The sequence below is a fragment of the Solea solea genome, chromosome 10 (genome assembly GCF_958295425.1).
Source record: "Solea solea chromosome 10, fSolSol10.1, whole genome shotgun sequence".
NCBI classification, from domain to species: Eukaryota; Metazoa; Chordata; class Actinopteri; order Pleuronectiformes; family Soleidae; genus Solea; species Solea solea.
Window position 1 is genome coordinate 21,057,682 of NC_081143.1, and position 26,740 is coordinate 21,084,421.

Below are 26,740 nucleotides of genomic sequence, written 5' to 3' on the forward strand. Positions count from 1 at the left end.
TGAAGACTTTATTGTTTATTCCACAGTGTCACAGCGTTTCAATCTCTTACATTACTTTCTTTAAAGGGTCACCTTCTTTTAAGTAATCAAAAAATGCCTAAAGGGCATCGTGAAAGTGTGCAGTAAAATTGCAAGAATAGCACTGAATGACCTCAGCTATATCAGGTCAGGTGCTTAAAAAAAACAAAAACAGCGAATCAACCTCCTCCATCTCACCCTGTTCTCTGTATCCCTCTCTCACACCAACTAACTTCATGTCCTCTTTCACTACATCCATAAACCTTCTCTTTGGTCTTTTTCTAGACCTCCTGCCTGGCAGTTCCAAACCCAGCATCCTTCTACCAATATACTCACTATCCCTCTAATCTCCACCTCTCGAGCTTTTCCTCCACCTGGTCTCTGCTCTCACCACAGATCACAATGTCATCTGCAAACATCATAGTCCCTGGAGATTCCTGTCTAACCTCATCTGTCAGTGTGTTCATCACCACCGCAAACAAGAAGGGACCTCAGAGCCGAACCCTGATGTAGTCCCACCTCCACCTTGAACTTCTCCGTCACACCTACAGCACACCTCACCGCTGTCTCACAGTTGGCATACATGTCCTGCACCAGTCTAACATACTTCTCTGCCACAACATGCGCAGAACTAACATGTTTAAATCATCATTTATTCCTACAGCAATCAGTCTCTTTAATAGTGAATCAAATATCACACTTGTTCTATTGTTGTGTTTAATATTGTTACTTGTGATGTGGTACTAATTATTTTATATGTCATATGTGTAAATATGTGAATGCTAGCTGTAACCCAAATTGCCCCTCAGGGATAATAAAGACACATTGAACCTTGATCTTATAAGAGTTGCATGAAAAAATGCTAAAATACAAAAAAAAGGAGAAAAGGAAAGTTCCTTTTCTGGAGTTGCTCTACCACGAAATATAATACACGGCGACCAACCCCTCCAGGCCCAAACATGTTGGCCTGTGTTCATCTGTTCCACACTCTGCGTCTGTGGGCCAGTACTCGATCCAGGTTCCCTTGCTGAGCACATACTGATCCCTGTGGGGAGAGAAGCAATCACATGGATGCTGGTATGCACACTGTAAGAACACAGTGGGAAGTCCTCCCACAAAAAAAATAAACAAACAAAAGAATATATGAAGAAAAATATGTGTATACGTATAGACTTAAAGATTCAGGAGATTTTTGTTGATGTCATTTACTCTTTTTTTTTTTACATTAAAAAAGTTTAATGTGGCATTTAATGTGTATATGCTGCACCTGTGTATACAGCAGCAGCACAGGGTTGGGCAGAGGCAAGAAGCATTTATACCATCAAACTACAGAGCAATATACTTGACTTCTGAAACGTGTTGTGGGCCCTTATTGGTGTTTGTAGTCATCCAAATCACATCTGGTGTGCAGCATGATAATGTTGCCGGCTGACACAAGCTCTAACCACCACAGTTTGTTTAGTATGACACTCATTGATAGAACAGGAGTATAAAGAACACATTTGATCACACAAAAAACTTACGGTTGGTCCTTGTGAATATCCTCTGATGTGCCCATGATGAGATACGTTTTGCCTTTAACCAGATCTACAGCCTCCCTGCAGTGAGGGTAACTGAGGAATTTGCGTAGTTTACCCAGGGGACCAACATCATGAGTTCCTGTTTTTTTAAATACACCAGAAGAGAAAGAAGAGAATTCTGGATCAAACACACATCTTAAGCATTAGTGTAAAACATGATTATCATTTTCCCATATCTCCCAAATGGATTCAAAAGGATAAGTTGAAAATGGCTTTACTTTTAGCCAAGAAGAAGATGAGGGGATTTAAACCCCTCATGTATAATGTGATACATTTGAGGCTGTTCACACCCACCGTCTTTGATCACTTCCATTATCTGCATTGTGTAAATATCAGCAGTCAAACCATCGATGAATTCTTCCAGTCTCACTTTGTAAGCTGAGGACAGATAAGTGGCAGATGATGATTATGAACCTCTTCTTATACAAACATTCTGGTCATTTATAGTTAAAATAATGCAGATCATTCACACTCAGTCTTACCAAAAACTATTTTGCTGGTGGGTGAAGTCTCAGTGAATATAGCTGTGCGCACCTCAGTGCTGATTTTACCCTTCTTCTGCATGCTGCAGTTCTCTGGAAATAAACAGCAGACACACAGGAAAGATACAAACAATAACATAAGTACATGCTAATGTGTCTCATACTGTAGATGCACTGTATGATTGTGTGAATGGGTGTTTAAATTGGTGTGAATCAGCATCAGGATTTCAGAGGGAGGAGACAGCGATGGAAAAGTCTCTGTCACTCCAGGTTCAGCGCTGTGCAATGTTGGTGGAGCATGTTGAAGAGGCATGAGGGGGCCCTGATTATGGGGGGCTTTATAGGTGAGAAGAATGATTTGGAATTGAATATGATATGGTACAGAGAGCCAGTGTGTGTAATGAAATGATCACAAGAGTGGATGTGAGTGAGGAGGCATGCTGCGGCGTTGTGTAGTTTATTTAGGACTTTTCATGAATGATTAGAGGTTATTGACAAAGACTAAACCTACGCTGTGGATGTGTGGGGTGAGAGAGAGAGGGCAGTTGCTGACAGTGGGAGAAAAGGTGAGAAATATACAGTCTGCCCTCCATCTTGTGTGCCGCGTTCTGGCATGTGTGGGAATGTGAGTGTACATGTTGTGAATGAGGGTGACTCCCTCTGGATCTCCTCCCTCCTTAGCCCTCCTCACCACTGGTAAGCCTCTGCCCTACAGATTCCTACTCCTATTATAGTTATTATATGGCGTTTAAATTTTACATGTTCAATTGGAATAAAGATTATTGTTGGATGGAACCACGTCTCTGGTTCCTTGCCTTGGTATAATGAACCTTTGTGCCCTTATGTAGGTAGTTTTGATCTTTTTCATCTGCAGATGAAATACTTTCTCTGGGGGTTAACATCTACAGGGTGGCATTGTCAGAGCTTTACTACTGACCAAAATGTGAAAAACCTATCCTCCTAGTGGAGTGTGTGGCAGAGGTGACTTGGTAGGAATGTAGATCTGGACATCATGTGTGTGTGACCGTGGAAGTGGCGATCATGACGACGTCTAGTGTTTCTGAGGGCGAGTATTTAGAGGATGAGGAGGTGACGTTGTAAACGGCAGAATGATCAGTTCTTTTTTGAAGCATGATATTAGTAGTTATTATGAGTTCCTTCAGTACTTTCAGCTGCATCTTCAGAGAGACACTATAGTGTTTACCTTCAGCACATGTGCATTCTCCATCTCTACAGAACCTCAGCAGCTGCCCAGCTTTCCTCTCTGGATGGTAGAATTTCACACATTGTGTTTCTGCAATGATAAAGACACCCATTGATGAAATGTGCATTCAATCCAACACTGTTAACACTGCTAATCTGTCTATGTACTCTCTATCCAGATCTATCCAAGTGTCTTTAAGGCTTACGGTCATAATATTCATAGACAGACACAGCCGCTGGTTGCATGACGCCCACTTTCAGAGTCTGGTGGATCCTAAAAGTGATCTTCTCTGATCGTGTGTGAGAAACCTGTGGAGAAATGTAAAGCAAAGATGAGAAGTGAGGTTGTCTGAGAGGTCCGGGACAATATGCTTTTATCACAATACTCGGGTGCTGATTCAATTTAAAAGTTGTCATTGTGATTTATTGTGATTCTACAAGTATAGTAAGTCACTAGTATCAATAATTACAACCTTATTTTCCTCAAACCTAATTTGAATGATACATTTTCTTAAGACAATAACCCATGGAAGATATTTCCAAAATCAATGCACATCACGTGACGGTCAATCAGTCTGATATTTAGCTGAACTGAATTGGACAGCAGTTTGGAATTTGTACATTTAAGTTAACTGCTATATTTAACTGCCCCTGCTAATAATAAAAAAAAAATACAATGAAGCCAAGTAGAAAATAAGTGTTTCTTAGCTTTGGCTACTCATTAAAATAATAATGCAATGCCGAGAGATTCTGACACAGTACAAATGTTCAAATAAAATTGAAAAATGTCTTTTAAAACCCTGGATTGCAAAACACACTGATTTTTTAATAATCTTAATTACATTTTGTATTGCTTTTTCTATTTTTTCACTCCTATTGTCTAATGTCTTACCTTGTCCAGGTAGAAGATCAGTGAACCTCTCTCTGACAGAACTGTGTCCATCTCATATTTTGCAATGGTACGGGCGCGTCCTTTGGCCAACTAGACACAAGCATACAGAGTCAGAGACCTTTGAAAGCCATGAACATCTTGTTTTTTCATGTTCATTGACCTTTGAATTGTAAGTGAGTGTGTGTGTGTAAAAATCTTACTAAGTCCAGGTCATTTGTGTTGACAGTGAAGCCAGTTAGTAAGCCAATATCCAAGATTGACATAGTTGCATCGTGATCCTTGTCCTTATATCTGTGCAATAAATGGACACATTTAATTGAAAAATATGAAGAACACAATCGTGTTGAGAAAGACGTGAAGTAATAAAGCATTAAAGGTCCAGTGTGTAAGAATTACTGACATCCCAGTCACATCAGGAAACTACTGTGGCTGATGAATACCACAAAGAATGTACACACTCATTCACAACGCTCTCATTTCTTTGGTGCGCTTCATTGTACAGTTTTAGCATGACTCAGCTCAACTCGACTCTTCACTGAAAACGTGTTAATCTCCAACATTTAGCAAGGACATTTCTAAAATCTCAATATTTAACAGAAGTGATAGCACTGCTGAAAGCTGGCGATCATGAGCAGAATCACAAACTGTTCAGCTGTATTTTAGTTCAGTGACAGAGTCTGAGGAAGTACTGAATTCATCTTTTGAATTAAATGATTCTAATGATTCAGTACACGGAAAACAACTGCTTTACAAGTCACTAGTTTGTGTGTATAAAACGATGTCACAGGCGTTTCATGCAGCTGTGCTATGATGACCCTGCCCACGTTGAGGAGATACTACAGTAATGGAAAACAACTTTTCTGATTCCAAACTGAGTAGAGCCGAGTCATACGACAACTGAATAATGTTAAATGTTTTTTCTTTCTTTTTTTGTAGTTAGGTTATGTATTGGCTTTATGTGGGAGAAGTCATTCACAACTGTTTAACCAATCTCTCAAAATGTGAAATTATGGGCTGCTGTTGAAACTAAAACATAAAGCAAGGCCTTTGCTTTAAGTACATATAAAAGGCTTTTTCTAAGGCTGCAAAAATGTGATTTTATACTGATGGGTAGTATATGAACTTTTGTCAATGAGCCCTCTTAAATGTTTCACACTGGACCTTTTAAACCAGCATCATTTCTGAGCCATACTTACAAAACGTCTATTCTCAGTTTGTATATCGCCTCATCCTCATCCATTTTCTCTGGAAAAGCAAGAAACCAGATGAGCATGTAATCTTTTGTCATGGCACAGAATCATTTTCAAATGGTAGAGGGCATAAAATGACCTGGGATGAGCTCCACTGACAAGTTAAACTTCTGACAGTCACTCTCGTTTTCCATCGGCAGAGCGTAATACTGTGACACCATCTGTTAACACAGGAACATGTATTCATAAATGACTGAAAACAGAAACATGCTTTATTTACCTTCAGTGTTGCTTCTCCAGTTCCTGTCGCAGTCACTTTAACATCCTGGTTTATATCATTGAACTGTGAGGAGCAAAATAAAAACAAAAGAAACCAGATGATCAGAAAAACAGGATTGATGACAACCACTGACAGAGTGTGTGACAGAGCGTGCACGCTCACTTTTGATGTTCTGGTCGTGTGGTGGTTGTTCCTGTTGAAGTTGATCTTCTCTGGCTTGGCCCTGCCAGGCAAATGGATGTCCACGTTCAGATCATACTCTGGTTCTTTAGCATTAGCCCAGTATTCTGCTACAGCCTGGTACACTATCATCGTAGCCTGGACAGAAAAACAACAGTAATAAAACGTCCATTGAGCTGCAAGTTTTGTAAGAAAAAAAAGAGATAGAGGTCAAGTTGGGATGTCCTGTTACCTGAGTTGAGCCATAGCCTCCACCATCCTTCTGCTGTTTGTTGAACCATCTCACAATAGGTCTAGCATCTTCAAAGGCCTTTATTAACAGAAGGTGAGAAAAGGTTTGAAGCACACCATATAAACTAACCAAACCATCATTGTGATATTTAGATCTGTATTAAACAGCCCACTCTCTCCTGAGCAATTCATGATAAAGATTCAATGTGGGTTACATCCAAAGAGAATAATGATTCTCCTGGGCCCCGAGTGAACTTCCCAAGACTCACCTTGGCTTTGACCAGAGCAAGAAGAGCATAAGCTGTGGCCTCTGATGTATAAACACGTCCTTTAGGAACATTCCAGTGGGACAACTCTGTAAGAAAAACACAGGCAAAGAACGTTGTTTTGTTATGGGGTAGAACTTGTGCCGAATGTCATCTGATATGGAATATTTAATCTCACATTCTGACCTGCAGACATGAGCGCTCAAATTGTAAAGGCCAATTTAGATATTATGACAATTAAAATAGTGTCAAAAACTGTTTTAATAGAGGTTAATATTCCTGAAAAAGATTGTGTGAACCACAGAATATTTTTTCTCTTGTATTGGAGAACTGTAACTGCACCTGGGGAAGCAAACTTGTACAGGATCTCTCTGTTCAGTTTGTCTTGGTTGGCCAGAGCGTATGATGACATGGCTACAGCATATGGGTTGGTGAGTCTGGGCAAACGCTTCTCCAGGTAGGCCACGGCTTTGTCAATACTTCCAGGCAGACTCTGGACATCAGGAAAACAAGAAACAGAGAAATGATGGGAGGACTGAGTGTGACAGGAGAACAGATAAACAAGTAAGCAGTGCAAACATGGGGGGCGCGGTGAGAGGCAGGCACTTGAACAAAAACACAACTTAACAACACAACAAACAAATGGCTGCTCCTCAAATGTGAAAAGTGAACAGTAGGTCAGTCAAGCTTTAATTTATATCTTATTGCCTTTGTTTTATGTGCATTAGGTGAAAAACAAATAATCTCTGCTTGGTCCATCACTTATGTGGAGTGAGTATGTGATCACAGTGGTGTAATACAATGCATGCAGGTGAGGTACTCACACTAACTGTGTCAGCACATAGCTGGCGTGACTCCTGCATGGCGATGAGGCAGAAGGCCGTCATGGAGGCATCTGAATCTGCACCATACTGCACACACATGCACACAGAAAATGTTTCAATTTGAATTGAAAAGTGTGACATAATCTTTTTTCATCTCAATGAGCTTTTTGTCATTGATGATGTCACTGGAATGAGTTCACGCACACGTATCGCTCCGTGGATCACCCTTCCGACTTCTCTAAACATGCCATCATGTTGCTGTGCATTGAGAATCAGAAACTTGACAGCGTCACAGATCACATTCTTCTGCATTTCCACCAGGTTGTAGGACATGGCAAACACCTTGACCACATAAGCTGTGAGCCTTTGAGAGAGAGGAGAGTGGATGACTGTTTACTTACATTAAACACATGAAAAATACACCCATGCTCACACAGTCAGAGATAGACGAGGATGTGGAAACATTTGCATATGAGCTCATTTATATTTGAACGTCTCACCAGGTGTTACTCTTGGCCCTGGTCCACACTGCAAAAGATCCATCTTTCAGTCGGTAGGCCAGCTCATTCTTGTAGCCTGGATGCAAACAAAACACATTTTTTGATATTCAGTCCATGCATCATACATGTATGTTAGTTTGAAGAGTCCTGCTCAAATGACTGCTTCATTGAAGGAGCCCTGAAAATCTCTTTTTTCTTTGATGAGAGCATATTTGTCAGATGGTAATTTTGTTTGTTTAAAAGGCAGAAAATGTTTGAGTATGTGTCTCTGTGCCAAAATCAGATGGTGTCAGTGTCATCATTGTAGCTCTGTAGATCTGTACAGGAGTAGTTTGTTGTCTACCACACTGTTTGTTTTGACACCAAACTTGCTTCTCGGGGGGAGGGGGTGCAGTATGGGGTAGGGTAGGATAACTGTCAAAAAGATACGACTTTAAAAAAATATGAACCCACAGTTATGAGTACGATTCAAAAAGATACGACTTCAAAAAAAAAAAAAAAATGAACCCACAGTTAGTACGAATTTGCAGCTGTCACATAACTCTCAATACGTCACAGGGGACCCAGGCATTGTGTATCGAGCAGAAGATTCATCGATGTCACACACTGCACATGCATTCAAAGCCAGCACCAAGCTATTGCTGAGATGAACGAGGAAGAATTATTAAATTAGTAATAAATTAGTAAAATAAAAAATGGATATTCAACTGACATTCGCTCCAGATGTAGCGGAACTCCCCTCCGTTTCCACCCAGTGATAGCTGCATGATCACGACTCGATCAATGCCCGACCCATCGCTCGTAATTACCGCGGTCTCATTTAGATCCTGTGACCTAATCCCGTCAACAACAGGGCTTAAAGATTTCAGGCACAAAACTTTATGATGCATTTAATTTGACGTTACACCAAAAACAGAGAAGATGACGTTGTAAACTTTAGATATAATAACCCAAACAAAGAATATAGACTGAGCCAGAAACAAAGACAGGGACATAATGTCTGTTTGTTTACGTTTACGGTTTGTGCAGTTTCCGTGTGGATATTTAGCGACTTCACAGACCCCCGGCGACTCAACACCGTCAATATCCTACACCGTGATCCGATATGATCCTATATGATCCTGTCGGTGTCATGTCTGTCCGGCGGCAGGATTGGGAAATCCCACATTTAGGGGCCGCCCACACGTTTGCGTGGAGACAGAGAATACGCTGCTCAGAAAGTCGGTAGATTTGTCGCTAGTCGCTTTTTTAATACATTTAATAAAAAAGTCCCCCAATATAATGATAGGGGAAACACTGATATTCTTTGTGATCTCACCGGTCTTGATATGCTGGAGGGCCTCATTTCGTTTCTGAAAGCCCACAGTTTCCCACTGGTTAGTTTTGTCCAAATACATGGTTGCGATGACAGATAGACTCATGTAGATCATGCTCTGCTCTCCACAGCCGCTTCGCTGCTTGATCAATGAACCCATCAATTTCCCACTAATCACGTTCTCCACCAATGGACCAACTTCACTCCCTGCACATGCATAACCAGACAAATCAAAACATTATCAATCAACAGGAAGACACAAGCAAAAAAATACAATGTCATCTCCTGATTAGATCAATACTGTATTAAAAAACAAAGCACATTGATTTGACCGTGTAAGTCTGTAATGTTTAAAATGCAGAATGTGATATCCCACCTGTCACAGAGATCTGTGTGCTTGTAGGTGTGTTAGGAACCCAGTCTTTCTTTGGAATTCCACTATTGAGGATGACTTCTTGTTTACCTCCTGGAGGAAGAAACGTAAAGTTTGGGGGGTGGGGGAGTCATTTTAAGTCAGTTTAAACACACAACACAGAATGATTATAAAGTGAAGGCATTCAATGTATGAACTCACCGGCATCTTTGTGTGAGGGGTCTAGAATTATAGTCTGTACAGACTTAATTAGTACACCTTCAGGCTGGAAAAACAACAACACAAACATTATAATCACGTCTAATGTTTTAAGTTTGTTCTTTTCTGTATATGTTGGTCTATAGGTCTAAATGAAATGTGTCCTTAATTGTCGTATTGTGTTGAGGTTCAGTGTTCATGAAAACAAAACCAATGGTTGGGCAATTATGTGCATACTTGTGTGCATAAACACAGCGTAACATGTGCTGCTCTGTATTTTGGAAAATTTGGCAACCACACTTGAATTGGGATTATTATCTACTGTTGTAAGCGTTGTTTTTAAATATATTACCTTAAAAATATTCATAAAACATCCGTATTAATTCCTTTTTTCCTCATTTACAGTTCTACCAACAGCTGAGAGTGTAAACATGATTAGAAAACAACCCAGTGTGTCATTGTTGAGCTCATTCATTGTCAACCACTTAATCCTCCACATGAGGATCGTGGGGCTACTGGTGCCAATCCCTGCTGACATAGGGCAAAAGGACGAGTCACTATAAAACAAACAACCATTCGCTCGCACACTCACACCTGCGGGCAGTTTAGAAGTGTTTTTGACTGCATGTGTAAACTGGAGAACCCTAAGAAAAACCAGAGCAAACATGCAAACTCCATGTTGGTGTTTTTGCTGCAAGGCAACAGAGCTAACTAGAGCTGCAGCTAACGATTATTTTCATAATCGATTAATCTGTCGATTATTTTCTCGATTAATCGATGAATAGTTTGGTCAATAAAATATCAGAAAACCTTAAAAAATGTTGATCGGTGTTTGTAAAACCTGGAAATGATGATGTTCTCAAATGTCTTGTTTCGTCCACAAACCAAAATGATTGACTTTTAATGATTTCTTTGTTATCCAGAGCAAAGAAATGAAGAAAATATTCATATTTAAGAAGTTTAAACAATTGAAAATCTTGTTTTAATCATGAATAAAGCTTCAAACCGATTCATCGATTATCAAAATAGTTGTCGATTAATTTAGTAATCCATTAATAATCGATTCATCGATTAATCGTTTCAGAACAAATTATTTTGCTGTTGTATAAAAAGGTGTTGAATATGACCATCGACTCTTACACGTATATACATACACAACAAATCTGTAAAAGTTGTCCGTTAATGTTGAAGAACATTTCAACACGCTGTTGTAGTTTGAATATGGCGTCAGTTTCTCTTACCACCACCCGCAGCATCTTCATGACTCCATCTTGGAGGAGCAACGAGTCCTTCACGACTGCTTTGACCTCAATGTCGAATTGTCCGTACTTCATGGGTATAATGATGAAGGGAACTGATCGTGTAGTCAGGGGCCCGACTCTGACCTCCTGACGATATCTTGCATTTTTTGACGCCGCACTGCATACATGCTCCGTCTCAGTCAGATCCACACACACCTTGGGAGAGGGATGGATGAGACATGGCCACAAAGATATAAAACACACATTTAAACTAGAGTGCCTTGTGCTCTCTCAAGCCACTCTAATTTAAACCAATAAGACATGTTTGTTTTGCTTTAAACAAACAAAGCAAAATAGACATCTTTGTGAGCTCTTTTTCATTATGTGATGGGAATAAAGTTTTTTGAATCTTGAATCATTAGATTAGTGTTGCCCGCGAGTACCTGGTAGCCCACGGGCACCACGTATAAAATATAATTGATATTGTTTGTAAAAACTGTGATAATCGTTAGAGTAAGCACTGGAATTAATGTGTATGCAATTGAATGCATAATATTCATCATTTAAATGCTAAATTGCATAAAATGTTGATATGGTAGCCCTCCATATTATTCTCTACCCTTCAGTTAGCTCTCGGTCTCAAAAAGGTTGGTGACCCCTGGGGTGGTGTGGAGACACGCACGGTTTACGTTGCATCTCCACTACAAAAAAGTACCTACTCAACGTGGATAAATTTATGACTGCTCAGCTGCATGAAACTGCAGTGACTTGTAAAGCAGTTGTTTTCAGTGTAGCTGACTCCCTAGACTCAGTTAATTACAAATATTTGTTAGGCTCTATCTGACACAGTCACTGGACTGAAATACTGTGGCAGTGTTTGTGATGGTGGTCACGCTCAGCAGTGGTGTCACTGAATACACCAGACTCTTCTGCTAAATATTGAGATTTTAGACATTTCCCTGGTAGTTGTTGGTGATTAACCCACATTTTTAGGATTGTGAACTCTTTCACTGAACTACAGTTCAGCATTGTTCGGCTTGATGTTTGTGTTGGATGTCTCTTCCTGTGACGGCATTCTGACTAATCGGTGGCCGGCATTCTGGCGACGTCACGCATAGTACCGACCCAGCGTGCTTGGAACCTCGCCAGAGCAGGTACTAAAAAAAGTACCTGGTACCAGGTACTATGCTAGTGGAATTGCCGAGGCGAGTAGAGCCGACCTGTGTGTGTGTGTTTGCTTGCGGGTGCGCTCTCGCTCGCAGGCCATATCATATGGTGAAATAGTTGTTTTTTTTGGTCATATGAGACTGTGGCGGGCTGCCACACTCTCGTTAATTAATGGGAAACACTGCTTTAGTTACACATTTAGAATAAATGTATTGTTTGAAATTGTTAAAAGAGGCCATAGAGAACCTTTTTTTTCTTTTTTAATACAAATATACTGCGAAAAATATCATCATCAGACTTACAGTGATAAGATCGGGGCTGTAGTTGTGGAGGATTGCCTTAATTTCTAGCTGCTCTCCACGGACAGCAGAGTAGGGCAGTCTAAGGTCAATGAAGAAGTCCTTCCTGACAATCACTTCTAACGGTTCACTGACACAGATTCCTTCAAGAAGAGGAGGAGAAGTAAGTGATGAGAGAAATTTCACAATAGTCAGGTACAATCATAGATTGTATATACAAATGGACATTGTCTTCCAGTTTGAAAAAGGAAGTCGATCAAGTAAGATGGAAGTAAGCCAACAGGGAAAACTCAATGGAAATCTATAGGAAATTAGCCAACACCTCACTTATTGATTTATAATGAGGGATATAAACAGGGATTAATGGTCTCAGTGGCAACTTTCAGGTCTTCTTCAATAAAACATGATGTCAATAGTAAATTATGTTTCTATATGACTAAAATAGATTAAAAGGATGGTGTAGTGGTTAGCACTCTTGCCTTTGCAGCAAGAAGACCGGGGTTCGAGCCCCGGTTGGAACAAGGGCCTTTCTGCATGAAGTTTACATGTTCTCCCAGTGTATGCGTGGGTTCTCCGGGTTCCTCCGGATTAGGGGTTAAATTGACCATAGGTGTGAATATGACAGTCAATGGTTGTTTGTCTCTAAATGTGTCCCTGCGATGGACTGGCGAAATGTCCAGGGTGTACCCCGCTTATCACCCTATGTCAGCTGAGATTGGCACAGCACCCCCGCGACACACTAAAGCGGTAGATAATGGATGGACAGCTGATGTTTGTGAAGGTTCAGATTCAAAAACTGTCATGGCAGTAGTCAAAACCTGAATCTCAAGGCTTTAGAGTGGACATTTGGTTTGCCACCAGAAGACTATGTCCATGTTGATATACAGTCTATAGATACAAGTGAAACAACAGATATTCACTGAGTGCTCACCATGGGTTGTTGACAGACTAATGCCAATGAACTGCCATGTTGTGATTGAGTCTGGTAAAGTAACGTTTTTCATCAATGATGAGGTTGCACTAGAACAAAGAAAATTGTTGGCATTTTAGTGGTGTCATGAGTGAGGATATCTGTGTGTGTGTGTGTGTGTGTGTGTTGCCTCACCAGTTGGGTGTGTGTTGAGGACAAGAGAGCAGAACGTTGTCTATCCACAGCCAACTTTTAGTGAACTGAGTGCGAGACACTATCTCATTGCTGTCCATGTAACTGTTGATCTCAAGCTCACCTAGAGAGACATCAAAAAGGTTTAATATTTGTTTTGTTTCAATCATGAATATCCAACCCCTTCCTTGTCACCCATCTCTTACTGCGAGCCACTTGGAGTTGGTCCTCTTTCTTCTCAGCTCGCTGGTGTGTCATCTCATTGCAACAGTGCACGAAGGCCTGAACACATTCTAGACCATCAAAGATGTACTCACTGCGCCTCTCACAGGTGTATGAAAGCTTGGTTTCCCTCATGCCCTCAAAACAACACTCACGTTGAAGATGAGTTTTATACTGACTTACTGGAAAGCAAGACAGTTGTGGAGGAGAGAAACAGAGGTTATGGGACGAATGATGATGAAGGATTTCTTTCTAACCACAATGATAAGTTTATCCTTTGAATAAGGATAACCTTAAAAGTCAAAATGTCAAACTAGAGACAATAAAATACCTAATGTGACTGCACATTAAATCACTGATGATTTAGAGCTGTGGTTCTTACTTAAGCTGGTTGTGACGTCCATAATAGTGTTTCTTCTTCTCCTTTTGCTGGGGGCTGGACATTTTAGTTCTGAAAATGCAACACAGACAAAACAAGGTTAGACTACGCTCGTCTTTTGCAAGATTCAAATAAAAAAAATCCAAATCCTTATTTATTGGACTGTATACTAAAGTTTTTTTCTCCCCAAAATAAAAAAGGGTTAGGGTTAGTTTATAGGGTATAATTTTAAAATACATATCATTTCACTTGCTCTAATGTCAAATTATCTTGTGTGAAGTTCAAAATATCTGTTCACCTCAACACAAAGGTGGTGAGAAGAATCTACATTTAAGAAACAGTGTCTTTCATTCTATTTCAGTAGGAGGCACCACAGGGGGAGTAAGGATTATCATATCTACTGTCCATTAGCCAGTAGAATGAGGCCCACAAAACTTCTGCACCAAATTATTTTCCAAAACAATGTTGCCTATCGTTAAATGAGAAAAAGGAGAAACCAAAAGATCTGAGAGTAACACAGTGTCACCTTGTCTGTAAGGAGTTCCAGAAGCTGTGCTGGACTCAAACAACAGGCCAGCATCGTAGAACACATTCATACCATCCTTTCCTCCACCAGGGGTGCAGCCTGTGTCAAATTTCTCCACGATCTCCTGCACCTGAACAGAGTGGAAGACATTTTCACACAGACATACAAACACACAAACCACAAAAATGATGGTCCTGAGTGACAATGTTCATCCTCCATGTCTTAACATGATGGATGGCATTAAAGTAAACCTTGAACCTTAAACTGTGTTGCAGTGTCTATGGTCAACAAACCTATATGTACACTTTCAAGACAAAAAAAGAAGTATTGATCTAAACAATACACATACTTAAAATGTATGTATTTTATTGACATCACTTTTTATGTTGTACAACTTTTAAATTTATTGAAAATTAATTTAAAAAGAAATGCCTTTTTCTGGGTGAGGCGGTGCTTGTTATTCAGGACAGAGACTCCTTTGTTAACTGCCACCAGTCCAACTGCGGCTCCTGGATCTCCAGTAACCTTCAGACCAAACGTACTTCGAGGCCTATAGGATGCAGTAGGTCTCAATGGTTCTAACTTCAGCTGATTGTAAAGAAAAGAGAACATTTTGTGTTTGTTAAAGCAGCACACACACACAAACATTATTATTACATTATAAACTACATTATAAACATTATAAATATTGTATTCTTTTAATTTACTTAGTGTAACTCCACTATATCAATAATGTGTGTCTCACCGAGCCCATGCAGGAGTCCTTGACATCCACCCAGACAGAGTCTGATACCACTTCATTGTCATTTGGATGGTAGTAGGCTATGATGCGGAATGATGGCAGCATGTCTTTGATGATGGGAACGGTCAGGGAAATTATTACTTGTACTCTTGTCCTGTAACGGCCATGTCGGATCAACTGACCTCTGCTCAAGATCTGGGGACACAGATTAAAACATCAGCATGGACCCAAACACAAGTTTATACAGAATGATCAGTAGGTCATAGCATGTGGCTCACCAGGTATGTGATATCAGTGTCTTGATTTGACTCCCTGTTAAAGTAGAGGTAGATCCTCAGATTGTCTCCTAACTCAACCTCTGCTGTATGCACAACTGTGAAAAACAATTTTGTGATGAGTTCTGCACAATGAAAATATTTCATGGTACTCTGCCATCATTAATGTGTTTTACCATTTGAAGTTACAGTATTTCAGGATTTTATTTACCTATGTTGATGTAGCTGTAACTTTTAGTTTTATACGGAAGAGCTACCATGGTGGCTGATGCTTGTCTTTCCGGTGAAATACGAGGATCACTGGTTTTTGCCTAAAATCAGAGACACAGACAGGTTTACAAACACAGCAATGTAAAGAAATACAAAAGGTCCCAGATCTGTACTGTTCTATCCAGTCGTATCGATAGTGAACTACTGACAATAACTGAAAGGTTTTTAAGACAATATCTTAGTTAAAGGTAGAGTATGCAGCATTTTTCAAAAAAGTTTAATCTTAAAGTACTCTATGTCAATCATCCTTAATGAGCTACCAGAAGTGTATATGTATTTTTTTTTACTGGTAATTAATGTTTTGCCTTTGTTTTGTTCTCGGTCAGAATGTTACTGGGTGGCAACATTTGGCCATTGTGTTTATGTCCTCCAGCCAATAACAGTGAGGGGGGGCGGGACAAACAGGTTACAGTCAGTAAACACTGAAGGAGATGACAGGCATAAAGAGTCTCTTTTATGTTAGCCACGCATTGTTACATTCCTACAAAATACATATATATATGTATATATCTATATTTATATATATGTGTATATATATATACATGTATATTATATATATATATATATATATATATATATCAGGGGTCGCGTTAACCGAATATTTTCCGTCATTGACCGTTTTTTTAAAACGGTGACGGAAAAATCTGAGAGCCATCCGTCATTTTGACAGATTGCAATTCACAGCCCTAAAAACTATGTTGATAAAAGAGGTGAAAAAAGTGGGATAGATGCAGATGAAGGACAAACTCAGCCCTTGGCCTCAGCGGCAGTAAGGAGGTTAGGCGAGTTCAGTGGGAGCGGGAGTTCTCCTGGCTGAGGAGGGCGGATAGAAAAATGTTGTGCGACAAAATAAAGATTCCCATCGGAGAATCTAAGCATCATTTCTGACCTGGACACCATACTCAATGCATCTCGCTATCCTTGTAGTGCTGACAGCGTGTTAAAGAGCTATGGACAGGAGGCTTTGGAGCGCGTCTGTGACCGGTGCAGCTGATCCACTGGTGCAGAAGGAGCGCATGTTGCGGGATTTCCTACCACGCGCAACTACGCGCAAGCAGGCACGCGATTTAAGTCCATGTGGACCAGGAGGAAGGTGTGAGACTGTGCGTTTAGGCCACAGGTGAACTGTTCATATTCCACTGCAATATGAACAATGCAATTGAATATGTCATTATTATCATTTAAAGTGACCGGTAAAAATGGATTATGACGGGATTTTTATGACCCTGTCAGTCAAAATGACAGACAACGAAAAAGTCTAGCGCAACCTCTGATATATATATATATATATTATATATATATATATATATATACACATACATGTGTATTATATATATATACAATACATACATATATTTATATAGCAGTGAACTCATACTGTGAATTGCTGGTAATAAAAGTATGTTGTGACAAACTAACCCTGGAAGTCTGTAGTCCTGAGTTTGAGCTTTGAATCTACGAGCCACCACTTCAGCTAATGCAAGCTACCAGGTGAGATGAGATAAGATGAGATTCAACTTTATTGTCATTACTCAAATACAGGTTTCGGGTAATGAAATAAGGTTTGCATCTCACCAGAAGTGAAACAAGCTGAAATTGCAAGAATATGAATATATATGTACAGAAGTAGATTTGTTCTATGAATAAGTATAAATATAAAAAAAACTAATATGATATAATATAATATAAATGAGCGCTATAAATACAATTATATTGTGCAGATTATTATATACAGATAAGGTGCAGTGAATACACTATATTAATAGACATATGGATAAATGCTAATTTGCAGAATATTTTACAGATTATGGACATATTTTACAGGTAGGTTATTGAAGTGGTATGAACATTCTACATAATAAATAAACACTGTCTAAGGCAGCGTAATCTACTTTGAAAAGCCATTTCACACATAGACCCATTGCATGCACAAAGTTAGTGCGTCCATGTGTTCATAAGTTTATTATTCAAAACTCTGTGGCACAGGTGTGAGCAGGGGAGGAGGAGCCAACTTTGTGTCTGCTGTGTTTACAAACATCAGCCCCCAGTTCATACATACACTATTACATTTACATTATACCGTATGCCACAAAGAAAAGAATGACATCAAGGTCATATTAAGATAACCAGATCACCACATGCTGTAAAGTAAATTAAGCTGCGGAATTTGGTGATAGTGCCACTTCATTTTATATGAGAAAAAAAGCAAAAAGGGGGAAAAAAGGGGAGGGAAACAAGATGTTTCAGAGACTTACAGTGATTCTCAGATCTGATGCTCTTGCCTCTGTATTGATGGGAAGCTTTGCAAGGCCATCAGCTGCAGTCAAACCCCTCACATCACCTGGACTCACCACCACTGCAACACCTTGTGCTGGAGTTTCATCTGGATTCACAACTTCAATCTGCCATGAAAGAAACAAACAGCCACATAATAAGAATATATTGAACTGTCCCTTTAAATCATGAATTTATTTTGATATATAATTGTATAATAATTATAAATTATGAGTAAATGCATTACAGAAACATGGAAGGGCATTCCTGGTTTGAAATATTTGGGCGTTCTCTTGAAGTGAATGGTGTAGGGGGATGTAACGATCTGGATGCCTCTCAACTCTGCCTCCACCATTTCACTACCTGTTGAGTTGACATAATGTGTTTTACATTTTCTTATTGATCAATGAAATTCAAATCACACATGATCATGTGACACAGACTGTTTTTCTTACCACTGTCTGTCAGCACACTGACTGCTACAAATATGGAACTCCCCACAAGGTTGTCGATATTTTGGAAGGTCTGTGTGATGTGTTCCCTCGTCAGTTTGACCACTCCAGCACCATTTTCAACCTAACACATCAAAAAAAAGAGTAAGTGGACATTTAGATGTAAGCTACAAAACCAACTTTGATTTATTCTCATCATCATATAGATACATAAATAATTTAACTGGTGGGGTTGGTGACAACAGGCAAACTGAAAATCCTAAATTGTTTAGTCTCTCTGATTGTGTCTCAGATGTAAAGGCCTAACTTTACAACCCATGTGGCCCAACTGGTCCAAGATGGCTGACGTGCTGTGCCTTTGAGAATTTAACTCCTTGGATCATTTGACTGCAACTTAAATTTTAATAATACTTAGAAATACTTTTATACTTTAAGGATTACGGAATGTATCTGTCCTCGTTCTGCATGCATATTCAATACTATGGAATATAATTCATCCATTAACAAGTTCTGTTGCTGTTGTTGTAGCTTTCATTCGGCCTACATGGCCCAACTGGTGAACAACACCTCACAACTCTGAAAATATGGTAACATCTTGGTAACCTTTTACATTGTGGATTTAACTGCAGTCTTTTCTAAGCTTTGTGGCTAAATAGTGTCTGGCTGCAGTGGACATGGTCCACTGGACAAGATTCTGAACAGGGATGATCTACCAACTGCCAGGCTACCAGGCCTAGGCCACACCTGTAAACAGGATCCACTAGCCAAGGTATCAGCCATACAAGCAACATGCCAACAGTAAGCATAATACATTACATCTCATTTAGCAGACGCTTTTATCCAAAGCGACTTACAGGGGAATTGAGTACAATCTGCCAGGGGTGGAGTTGAACTTGTGACCATGAATCCTTTGCACACAGGGATTTAACCACAGGTGGTCATCACCACTGAGCCACTCCACCACTGATACAAAATGACAACAGATGACTAAGACTAAGAATTTAAAAGATATGCTATATGTCAGGGGAACTGTCAAAGTTAACTGCACAACATGAACTATTGATGAGTCCCTGGCAGTGATGTATACTAAAATAACCTATTAAATAAAAATAGCAAGGTTACATGAGGAATAATAAATAATGTAATAAAATAAAAGCCAACAATTCCAAATTACCTAATGAAAAATAATGTAGAAATTAATGGTTTAAACAAAATAGCAAATGAGTTCAATAACCTCTTTTAAATATAGCTCCTAGTCTTCCTGCAAATAATCCTACAGCAGATATTAACACAAACATGGAAAATGTTGACAGTATTTTTTGCTGAGATAATGAATTTTGTGAAACACTCAACTGATGACTTAACTAATTTAAGATTATAGTTGAATTGTTTTCATATCTTTTTTTTGTTTGTGTTGCTTTTTTTAATCTCTCTTTAAATCAAAAAATAAATATAATGTATGTGCTCACCGCTACTCTCTGAACAGAATTTGGAAAGCTCCTCTTCTGACCTTCAAGCACAACCCCAAATATCCCTTGTGCTGTGCCCGACACACCTTGACCAGACAGATACCTGAAACCACAAGAAACATGCAGTTTCAATGAAAGTCAGACAAAAGCAGCAACACAATAACATTATTTTTTCTTTCACTCAGCCTTTAATGATTCTATTTCTGAAAGCCACAAAAAAAAAATATATATATATATACGCACGTAGCTTTGATGTTGACAGTGAGCTCTGGACTGTCCTTATAGAAGAAGGAGCTCACAGGCATCAACTTCACCTCAAAACTCGGCAGCACTGGAAATATAAATGAAACTTAATATGTGTCCAACACCAGAAAGTAAATAAATACTTACATCATGAGTTCAAAGGTAAACTTCAGGTAAAAGGAACGCACCATATTCCTTGACCTCAAACTCTGCAGTGTAGCTCTGCTGTGGGTTCTTTTGGAATTTGGCCACCACTTTCCAGACTCCAGGACTGTGCATGCGCGCACGCACACACACACACACACACACACACACACTGTTACTCGTGTCGTGTGTGTGTCTCCAAATCCCAACTAACATTTCTCTTTAGATTACATTTCTAACAATACCAACTAAAGATAAATTATAATACACATATAGCTATATCACACAAGTTAGTTAAGATTGTGTATCTTTTATATTTATGATAAGGATCAATGGATAGTTTTTACTGCACAGTGTGCTGGACTAGCCTATTTTATGTCTCTTGGCAACAGCCAACAGTGTCAGGCTGTTTCCTCCCGTTAGCAATGTTCCTGTGAAGCTATGCTAATTATCCCCTGGATCTTATAACATTTTTATGAGATGTTATGAGAGTGGTATCAACCTTCTGATTTGTAATTGATAAAACTAAATAAAACTAACCTGAAAATTTCTTCAAGTTGGAAAACACCAAAGTAGATCCCCGATGTTGGAGAGATTGAACCAACAGGTAAAGTTATGTCGTCAGGAGTCTAAAAACAAAACAAACAAAAAACAAAGTTCAACAGTGCCACATCATCCCTGGTTGTCATCAACTCAATGACTGTCACTTGGCTATTTTGCAAATTTTGGTAAATGCTGATATACTTTATACTTTCTATTTTGTGCTTAATATAGCGAATGCAATACCATAATCTCAATGTCAATGAAAGAATCCTTAAAATTGTTTCCATCACTCTCAATGGGCTCCATGCGAGGTGTCACTGCAAACATCCTGTAAAGAACTGACAGGAAGAGAAAGAGGCTGATTAGACTGATTCCCTTTAAAAATGCAGAGTGTTAGAAATTGTCATGAATAAATCCACACAGTGATACACAGTGTGTTCTTATGTACTATCATATATACTGAACACACCTTTACTGCTGGGGGTGTAGAGGCTCTTGTCAGTCTGGATGAAGATGTAGCCGGACTGGAAGGACACAAGGACGACTTTCTCCAGCAGGTCGTCAGGAAAATGAGCTTGCAGGTAGACATACTGCTTCACGGTGGGATCCCTGCTAAACTCTTCAGCGGGGATCTGAAGGCAGCATTTACAGAGGAATCAGTAATGAGGAGCAGGACAGGTGTATATGATTAGACTTTAGTGATCCCACACTGGGGAAATTTATTTTTTACAGCAGCAAAATGGTCAGAGTTAAACAAGTGACAAATACAAAATATAAACAGTGTAAGCACTTAAATAAGATAAAATATAACTAATGAAATAAAGATATAAAATAAAAAACATTCGAAAAAAAATATTATTAAAGTGTAAGGTTCAATAATAAGTAATAATAAAAAAAAGTAATAATAGGGTTAATATACAATACAATATACACCTTGGGCAGTGCAATTTTAATGATGAGGAATAATAATAATGCAAACAATTTACTCTAACACTTGTGATTGGAAATGAATGGTGTTCCATTAACTTTTATTTGTCCGAATGCCTGGAAGTGATTTGCACTGTTAAGGGTCACAGATGTGTACACCAGCTCCCTGGTCTTGGTTGGATGGTTTGTCACGTTGATGTAAACCTGTATGTCTCCCCCTGTACAGTCTTGACACTCCACAAAGATGTTCTCTGTTGTTCCCACACGCAGCACGTTTGGGGCAGACATCACCTTCCTACAGAGACCAGGAAAAGACAAATACTCTTGTCAGACTGCACCATGTAATGTTAAGGGTGCTGACACTTTTTCTCATTGTAAGCTTTTTATCTTAGTCTGTGTTTGAGTTTGAATACATTCAATTTACCAGAAAAGATTTATTTGCTGTGATGCAACTGTAATAAAGATGCCTCTTTCAGTTAGTTAGTTCAAAAATATGAATACAACGTTGTTACTAACAACTGAACTTTCTTTTATTCAATAATAAAACAATGCTTTATAAAAAAGTTGAACAATTGCTACGACTTCAAATGAGCTTGACATCAACAAACATTTCTGTGGGAAAATTTGCCAATAAAACAAAAATTAACATAGAATCAAAAGCAAATTCATCTCTCGTACAGTGATTGACAACCAATGTAATAACAATAGGTGATAGAAATTCAGCCTTGGTTTTTGGACTAGAAAAGCTCAGACAAAGTAAAAAGACACAATTTACTTTTTCTTTGTCAAAGACTAAATTAAAACACCAGATGAGGAGGACAAGAACATTCCAGGAGGGGTATATAAAGACTTTTGGGAGGACATCAAATATCTCTTGTGTAAGGCAGCCCGTGGGCAAGTGGAAAGGGAACTTGGCTTGTAACTGAAGGGTTGCCGGTTAGAGTCCCCACCAGGTTAAAAAAAAGGGCTGGGGTACCCCTGAGCAAGGTTCCGACCCCCATCGCTCCCCGGGCACTGCTCAGTGGCTGCGGTTAACCCTAACCCCTGGCAGGACTGAAAAGGACTCATTTAATTTAAATCTTTTGTAGAATGTATAGAAGGAGCATGTCTATCCAAATGAAAGTGGATAACTGGAGGCCAAAAACACTTCTCAATGAATGAATATTATGATGTGTATAATATTCATACTAATATTATTTTGTATATGTCTAATTTTCAATAAAAAAACAAGTGAAATATGGATTTTCACTCGAAAACGACATCAACACTCACTAGTTATATGTCGGGTTAACTTATTGACTTGACTGGCTTTGATTAAACTGCCCCAATTATTTAGGAGTGAGTCGAAATGTTCAGGTTTACAGTGATACTGGCATCCTTTCAAAAACCACATTACCTTGACTTACGTGACACAAACTGCATACTACACAACAGCTCTTTTTATGTAAGACACAAGTGAAATATGGAGCTGAATTTAACTTCAATGTGAATCCACATATTTCCTTTTTTATTATTATTATTAGAATCAGTGATTTAAAATGAGGAAGCCCAGAGTGCACATTTGAACTTAAAGGTATAAGGCAGATCTACTCACAGTGGAGAGCTGTCAACCAGAGAAGTCACACAGGCAAAGGCCAGAGAGGCCAGCAGCCATGGTGGAGTCCCACACTGTGAAAAAAAAAAAAAATGTCAGTGAAATTAACAGAAAGTGGTGTAAAATCAAAAAAGGTGTAAATGGAAAAACAATGAGACAATGTTTTATTGTCAGGAATACTTTGTAAAATACAAAACCAGTCAGAGTTTTTACAGACTTGTTTACAGAGAGTATTTTTTATCTTTGTGAACATTGTATTAATTGATGTTATTAAAATGCTTTATAACAGGGGTGTCTGGGAGAAGGATGTAAGTTTTGTTCACCATCAAGGTAAAGTATAACCTGACAGTTTCTTGTCATTAAGTATTCACGGACACACCTAGGTTAAAAAGTATGTATGTAGGCCGAGTCATTTTTGTAGTGCAGTTTGAAGCAGAAACTGGAATTAATTTCTGTTTCCTTGTTATTTAAAAAAACATTTGTGAAGTCCTGGTCCACAGAAGGTACAGCTCTCGTCTTGTCAGACAGTGTTGTTATTTAAGTGTAACCTTATAAACAACGTGAACTATTTATCTGTGTTTCTCTGAACCAAGTCACACTGACGCGCACATGCTTTTATTCTAACTGCAACATACTTTAAAAAATCCTTTGACTAAAAAGGCATTTTCAAAACCTTTAAAGGTGAAGTGCTAAATATGTAAATGTTGGATGAGCTTTTATCAGTACTATTTTATGTGAAAGTTATTTTTTTCAGTAACACAAATGCAAGAAATGCATGACTTTAATCCAGAACACCGGCAGTTATTGTCTCTAACATACTTTTAATGCCGCCGTCATTTTGCGATCTCCAGGAGTTGATCTTCTTCTTCTTCAACCGTGACGTGTGACCGTGGCAAGCATCTTGACATATGTCAAGAGTGAGTCATAGACAGATGTGGTGGAGAGAGTCCGGTAATTTTTCAAAATAAAACGTCGTTCAGAATCTCATAATAAATAAAACAGAAATAATGTTAATAATATAATATAAAAATAATGTCAAGTTATGTATTCTTTCTCTGCGGCCCGGCAACAATTGACCCACGGACCGGTACCGGTCCGCGGCCCGGGGTTTGGGGACCACTGCTTTAGAGGTTTCTTGTCATTAAGTATCCACGGTTAAATGGTTAAATGGTATGTAGGCCAAGTCATTTTTGTAGTGCAGTTTGAAGCACAAACTGGAATTAGGAATAATTTCTGTTTCTCTTTTATTTAAAAAACAGTTCAGCTCAGTAAAGACTTGTTACGAACCATGATGTGAAGTCCTGGTCCACAGCCGGGGAAGCCTTCCTCTCGTCCGACAGTGTTGTTATCCCGTTATTCAAGTGTAACCTTATAAAGAACGGACACAACCACACAGCAGTGACACAACCACACAACAGCGACACCTGGACTAGCTTTTTGTTTCCCTCTTGAGCGTTAATTAGAAAACTGTGCACCGATTTGTTTTTGTTACCCCACAATGCTGCGGTGGCAGGGAGGAAACTATTATTATCATTTGTTCACCCTATTCATGCAGATGGTTAAAAAAAAATCACTAGGTTTTAGTTCAGTAAGTGAGGGGAAAAGTATTCAGCCATTTTCATTCTGCCTGCTTCTTAAAGAATATAGCTTTATGGTTTGGTTTTGTAGGTCCCGTAAGAGATTTTTGTTTTCATCAGGCATTTTATACAAACTAAGCAGGATTTTCTAGGATAAGAAACCCCAAAATATTTGAATCCAAACATTTTTATGTAGAAATTGGGAAATAAAATAAGATATACATGCTAAAAAATGGTTTATTTGATATGCCAAAAGCAAATTTAAGGTATAACTCACGCACATTCCAAGTTTGTGGTTACGTGTGATGGTTGTAGTTTGCTATTGGCAATAAATTATATGTTTTCAAAGAACCAAGGAATTGTGCTTTGAAATGACTTACCTGGGAAGAGACGAGACGAGACGCGGAGGCCAGGTCAGAGGCTCGGCGACAAGTGTGCTGTTGAAATAGGTGGAGCCTTACACAGGAAAGGGCAGGAACATCACTACAGATAGCTTTTTTTTTCTGACTTCACTTGAGTTTGCAAAAACATTACAAGCCAAGAAAACAAGCCTGGTGGGCAGCCAATAAAATCAGAAGAGAGCTTCGTCCGTGCGTAAAGACGCAAATGCGCTATTACCACAAAGGTGCTGACAGGTGACGCACTCACTTAAGAAAGTACCAAAGAAAAGTATTCAGTCAAAGCACCCACGCGCAGATGGCCAGTGCTGTATTATAACATCCTCGACATGGCTGCAGTAATTAAATGCCTCAGTTCCTTACAAAGTTACACAGTTGTTGATGACAGGAGCGTAAAAGCCCGCCACGTCATGGTGCGCGTGCCCCGACAGGACCCACAAGAGATGGGGAGGAGAAGGCAGTGGAATGCTTTGATATACATATGTTAATGAATTAGTGAATATGACACGGTGGTAAATGCACTGTCAACTGTACCTTCTGCAAAAAATTGACAGAAACATTAGAACATCAGTTTGTCTGGTTTTTTTCACTGTGAACATGTGAATCATTTTTGGAACAATTTTCAATGAGACCTTGCAGACATTTTGGAAAAACATCACTGACGTAATCTGACGTAACTGATCTGGACATATTCCTAAACACAATCTCAAAAAATGTAAGAACAAAAAAATCAATTAAGACTCATTAAAGACTAATTTATTAAAATTATTAATTTAACAGTATATATTTAACATTATATATATTCTTTTCTGTAAGTCAACTCGCCTTTCATCTAAATAATAATACAGCAAATTTTATATTTAATGAAGATTTCTACTTCCAATCCATTGTTTGTACAAGAGATGAATTGACAAACAAGTAGGTGAGGTATTTGCATTGTTGCATTACGTTGAAACAATCCTCTTCACATCCGCCTGCATGACACTTTATGTAATTCCACCCACCCTGTTCATACCTGCAATTGGTTTACACTCATTCATTATTCAATCTGTATCACATACAGTACGTTCCTACAGTAATGGAACAGTGAGGCCAATTCCTTTATTTTTGTCATAGACTAAAAACATTTGGGTTTGACATCAAAAGATGAACATTTCAGCAACGTGGGTTCAAAAAATGGGTGGGTTCAAAGCAAAGGTGCTATCTTCTATGTTGTGTATCAGATCCAGATGTAAATACCTGCAAGTAAAAGCTGAATTGTTCATCTTTTGATGTCAAACCCAAATGTTTTCAGTCTATGACAAAAATAAAGGAATTGGCCTCACTATTCCAATAATATAGTAGGGTACTATAGTTTAATGATG

The 26,740-nt window shown here is 38.9% G+C and overlaps 1 protein-coding gene across 1 annotated transcript; it reads right to left on the reverse strand.

The window, feature by feature from the left end:
* LOC131467310 (complement C3-like) lies at positions 1-25,680 on the reverse strand. Its single transcript, XM_058641141.1, has 45 exons — positions 25,359-25,680; positions 24,689-24,769; positions 23,402-23,475; positions 21,907-22,102; positions 21,350-21,512; positions 21,124-21,218; positions 20,878-20,966; positions 20,382-20,464; positions 20,194-20,281; positions 19,951-20,053; positions 18,485-18,605; positions 18,277-18,392; positions 18,011-18,157; positions 15,697-15,796; positions 15,489-15,583; positions 15,214-15,405; positions 14,901-15,056; positions 14,469-14,598; positions 13,946-14,014; positions 13,548-13,745; positions 13,345-13,465; positions 13,171-13,259; positions 12,243-12,382; positions 10,774-10,989; positions 9,536-9,599; positions 9,338-9,427; positions 8,965-9,168; positions 7,647-7,722; positions 7,351-7,510; positions 7,147-7,233; positions 6,665-6,815; positions 6,326-6,411; positions 6,058-6,135; positions 5,808-5,963; positions 5,646-5,708; positions 5,505-5,586; positions 5,372-5,420; positions 4,376-4,466; positions 4,176-4,265; positions 3,490-3,592; positions 3,285-3,374; positions 2,081-2,173; positions 1,893-1,976; positions 1,542-1,677; positions 1-1,063 (listed from the first exon to the last, which is right to left on the reverse strand). Exons 2-45 carry the CDS (start codon positions 24,689-24,691, stop codon positions 931-933), a joined length of 4,950 nt encoding a protein of 1,649 aa, XP_058497124.1. The 5' UTR covers positions 24,692-24,769; positions 25,359-25,680; the 3' UTR covers positions 1-930.
* Positions 25,681-26,740: the final 1,060 nt, after the last annotated feature.

Bases quoted from the DNA above. Each gene is read 5' to 3' on its own strand.
- LOC131467310 (XM_058641141.1), bottom strand. The intron at 18,606-19,950 runs GTGAGCACATAC...TTGATGTGTTAG, and splicing joins ATTCTGTTCAGAGAGTAGCG to GTTGAAAATGGTGCTGGAGT. The intron at 6,816-7,146 runs GTGAGTACCTCA...CCTGATGTCCAG, and splicing joins TATGTGCTGACACAGTTAGT to AGTCTGCCTGGAAGTATTGA.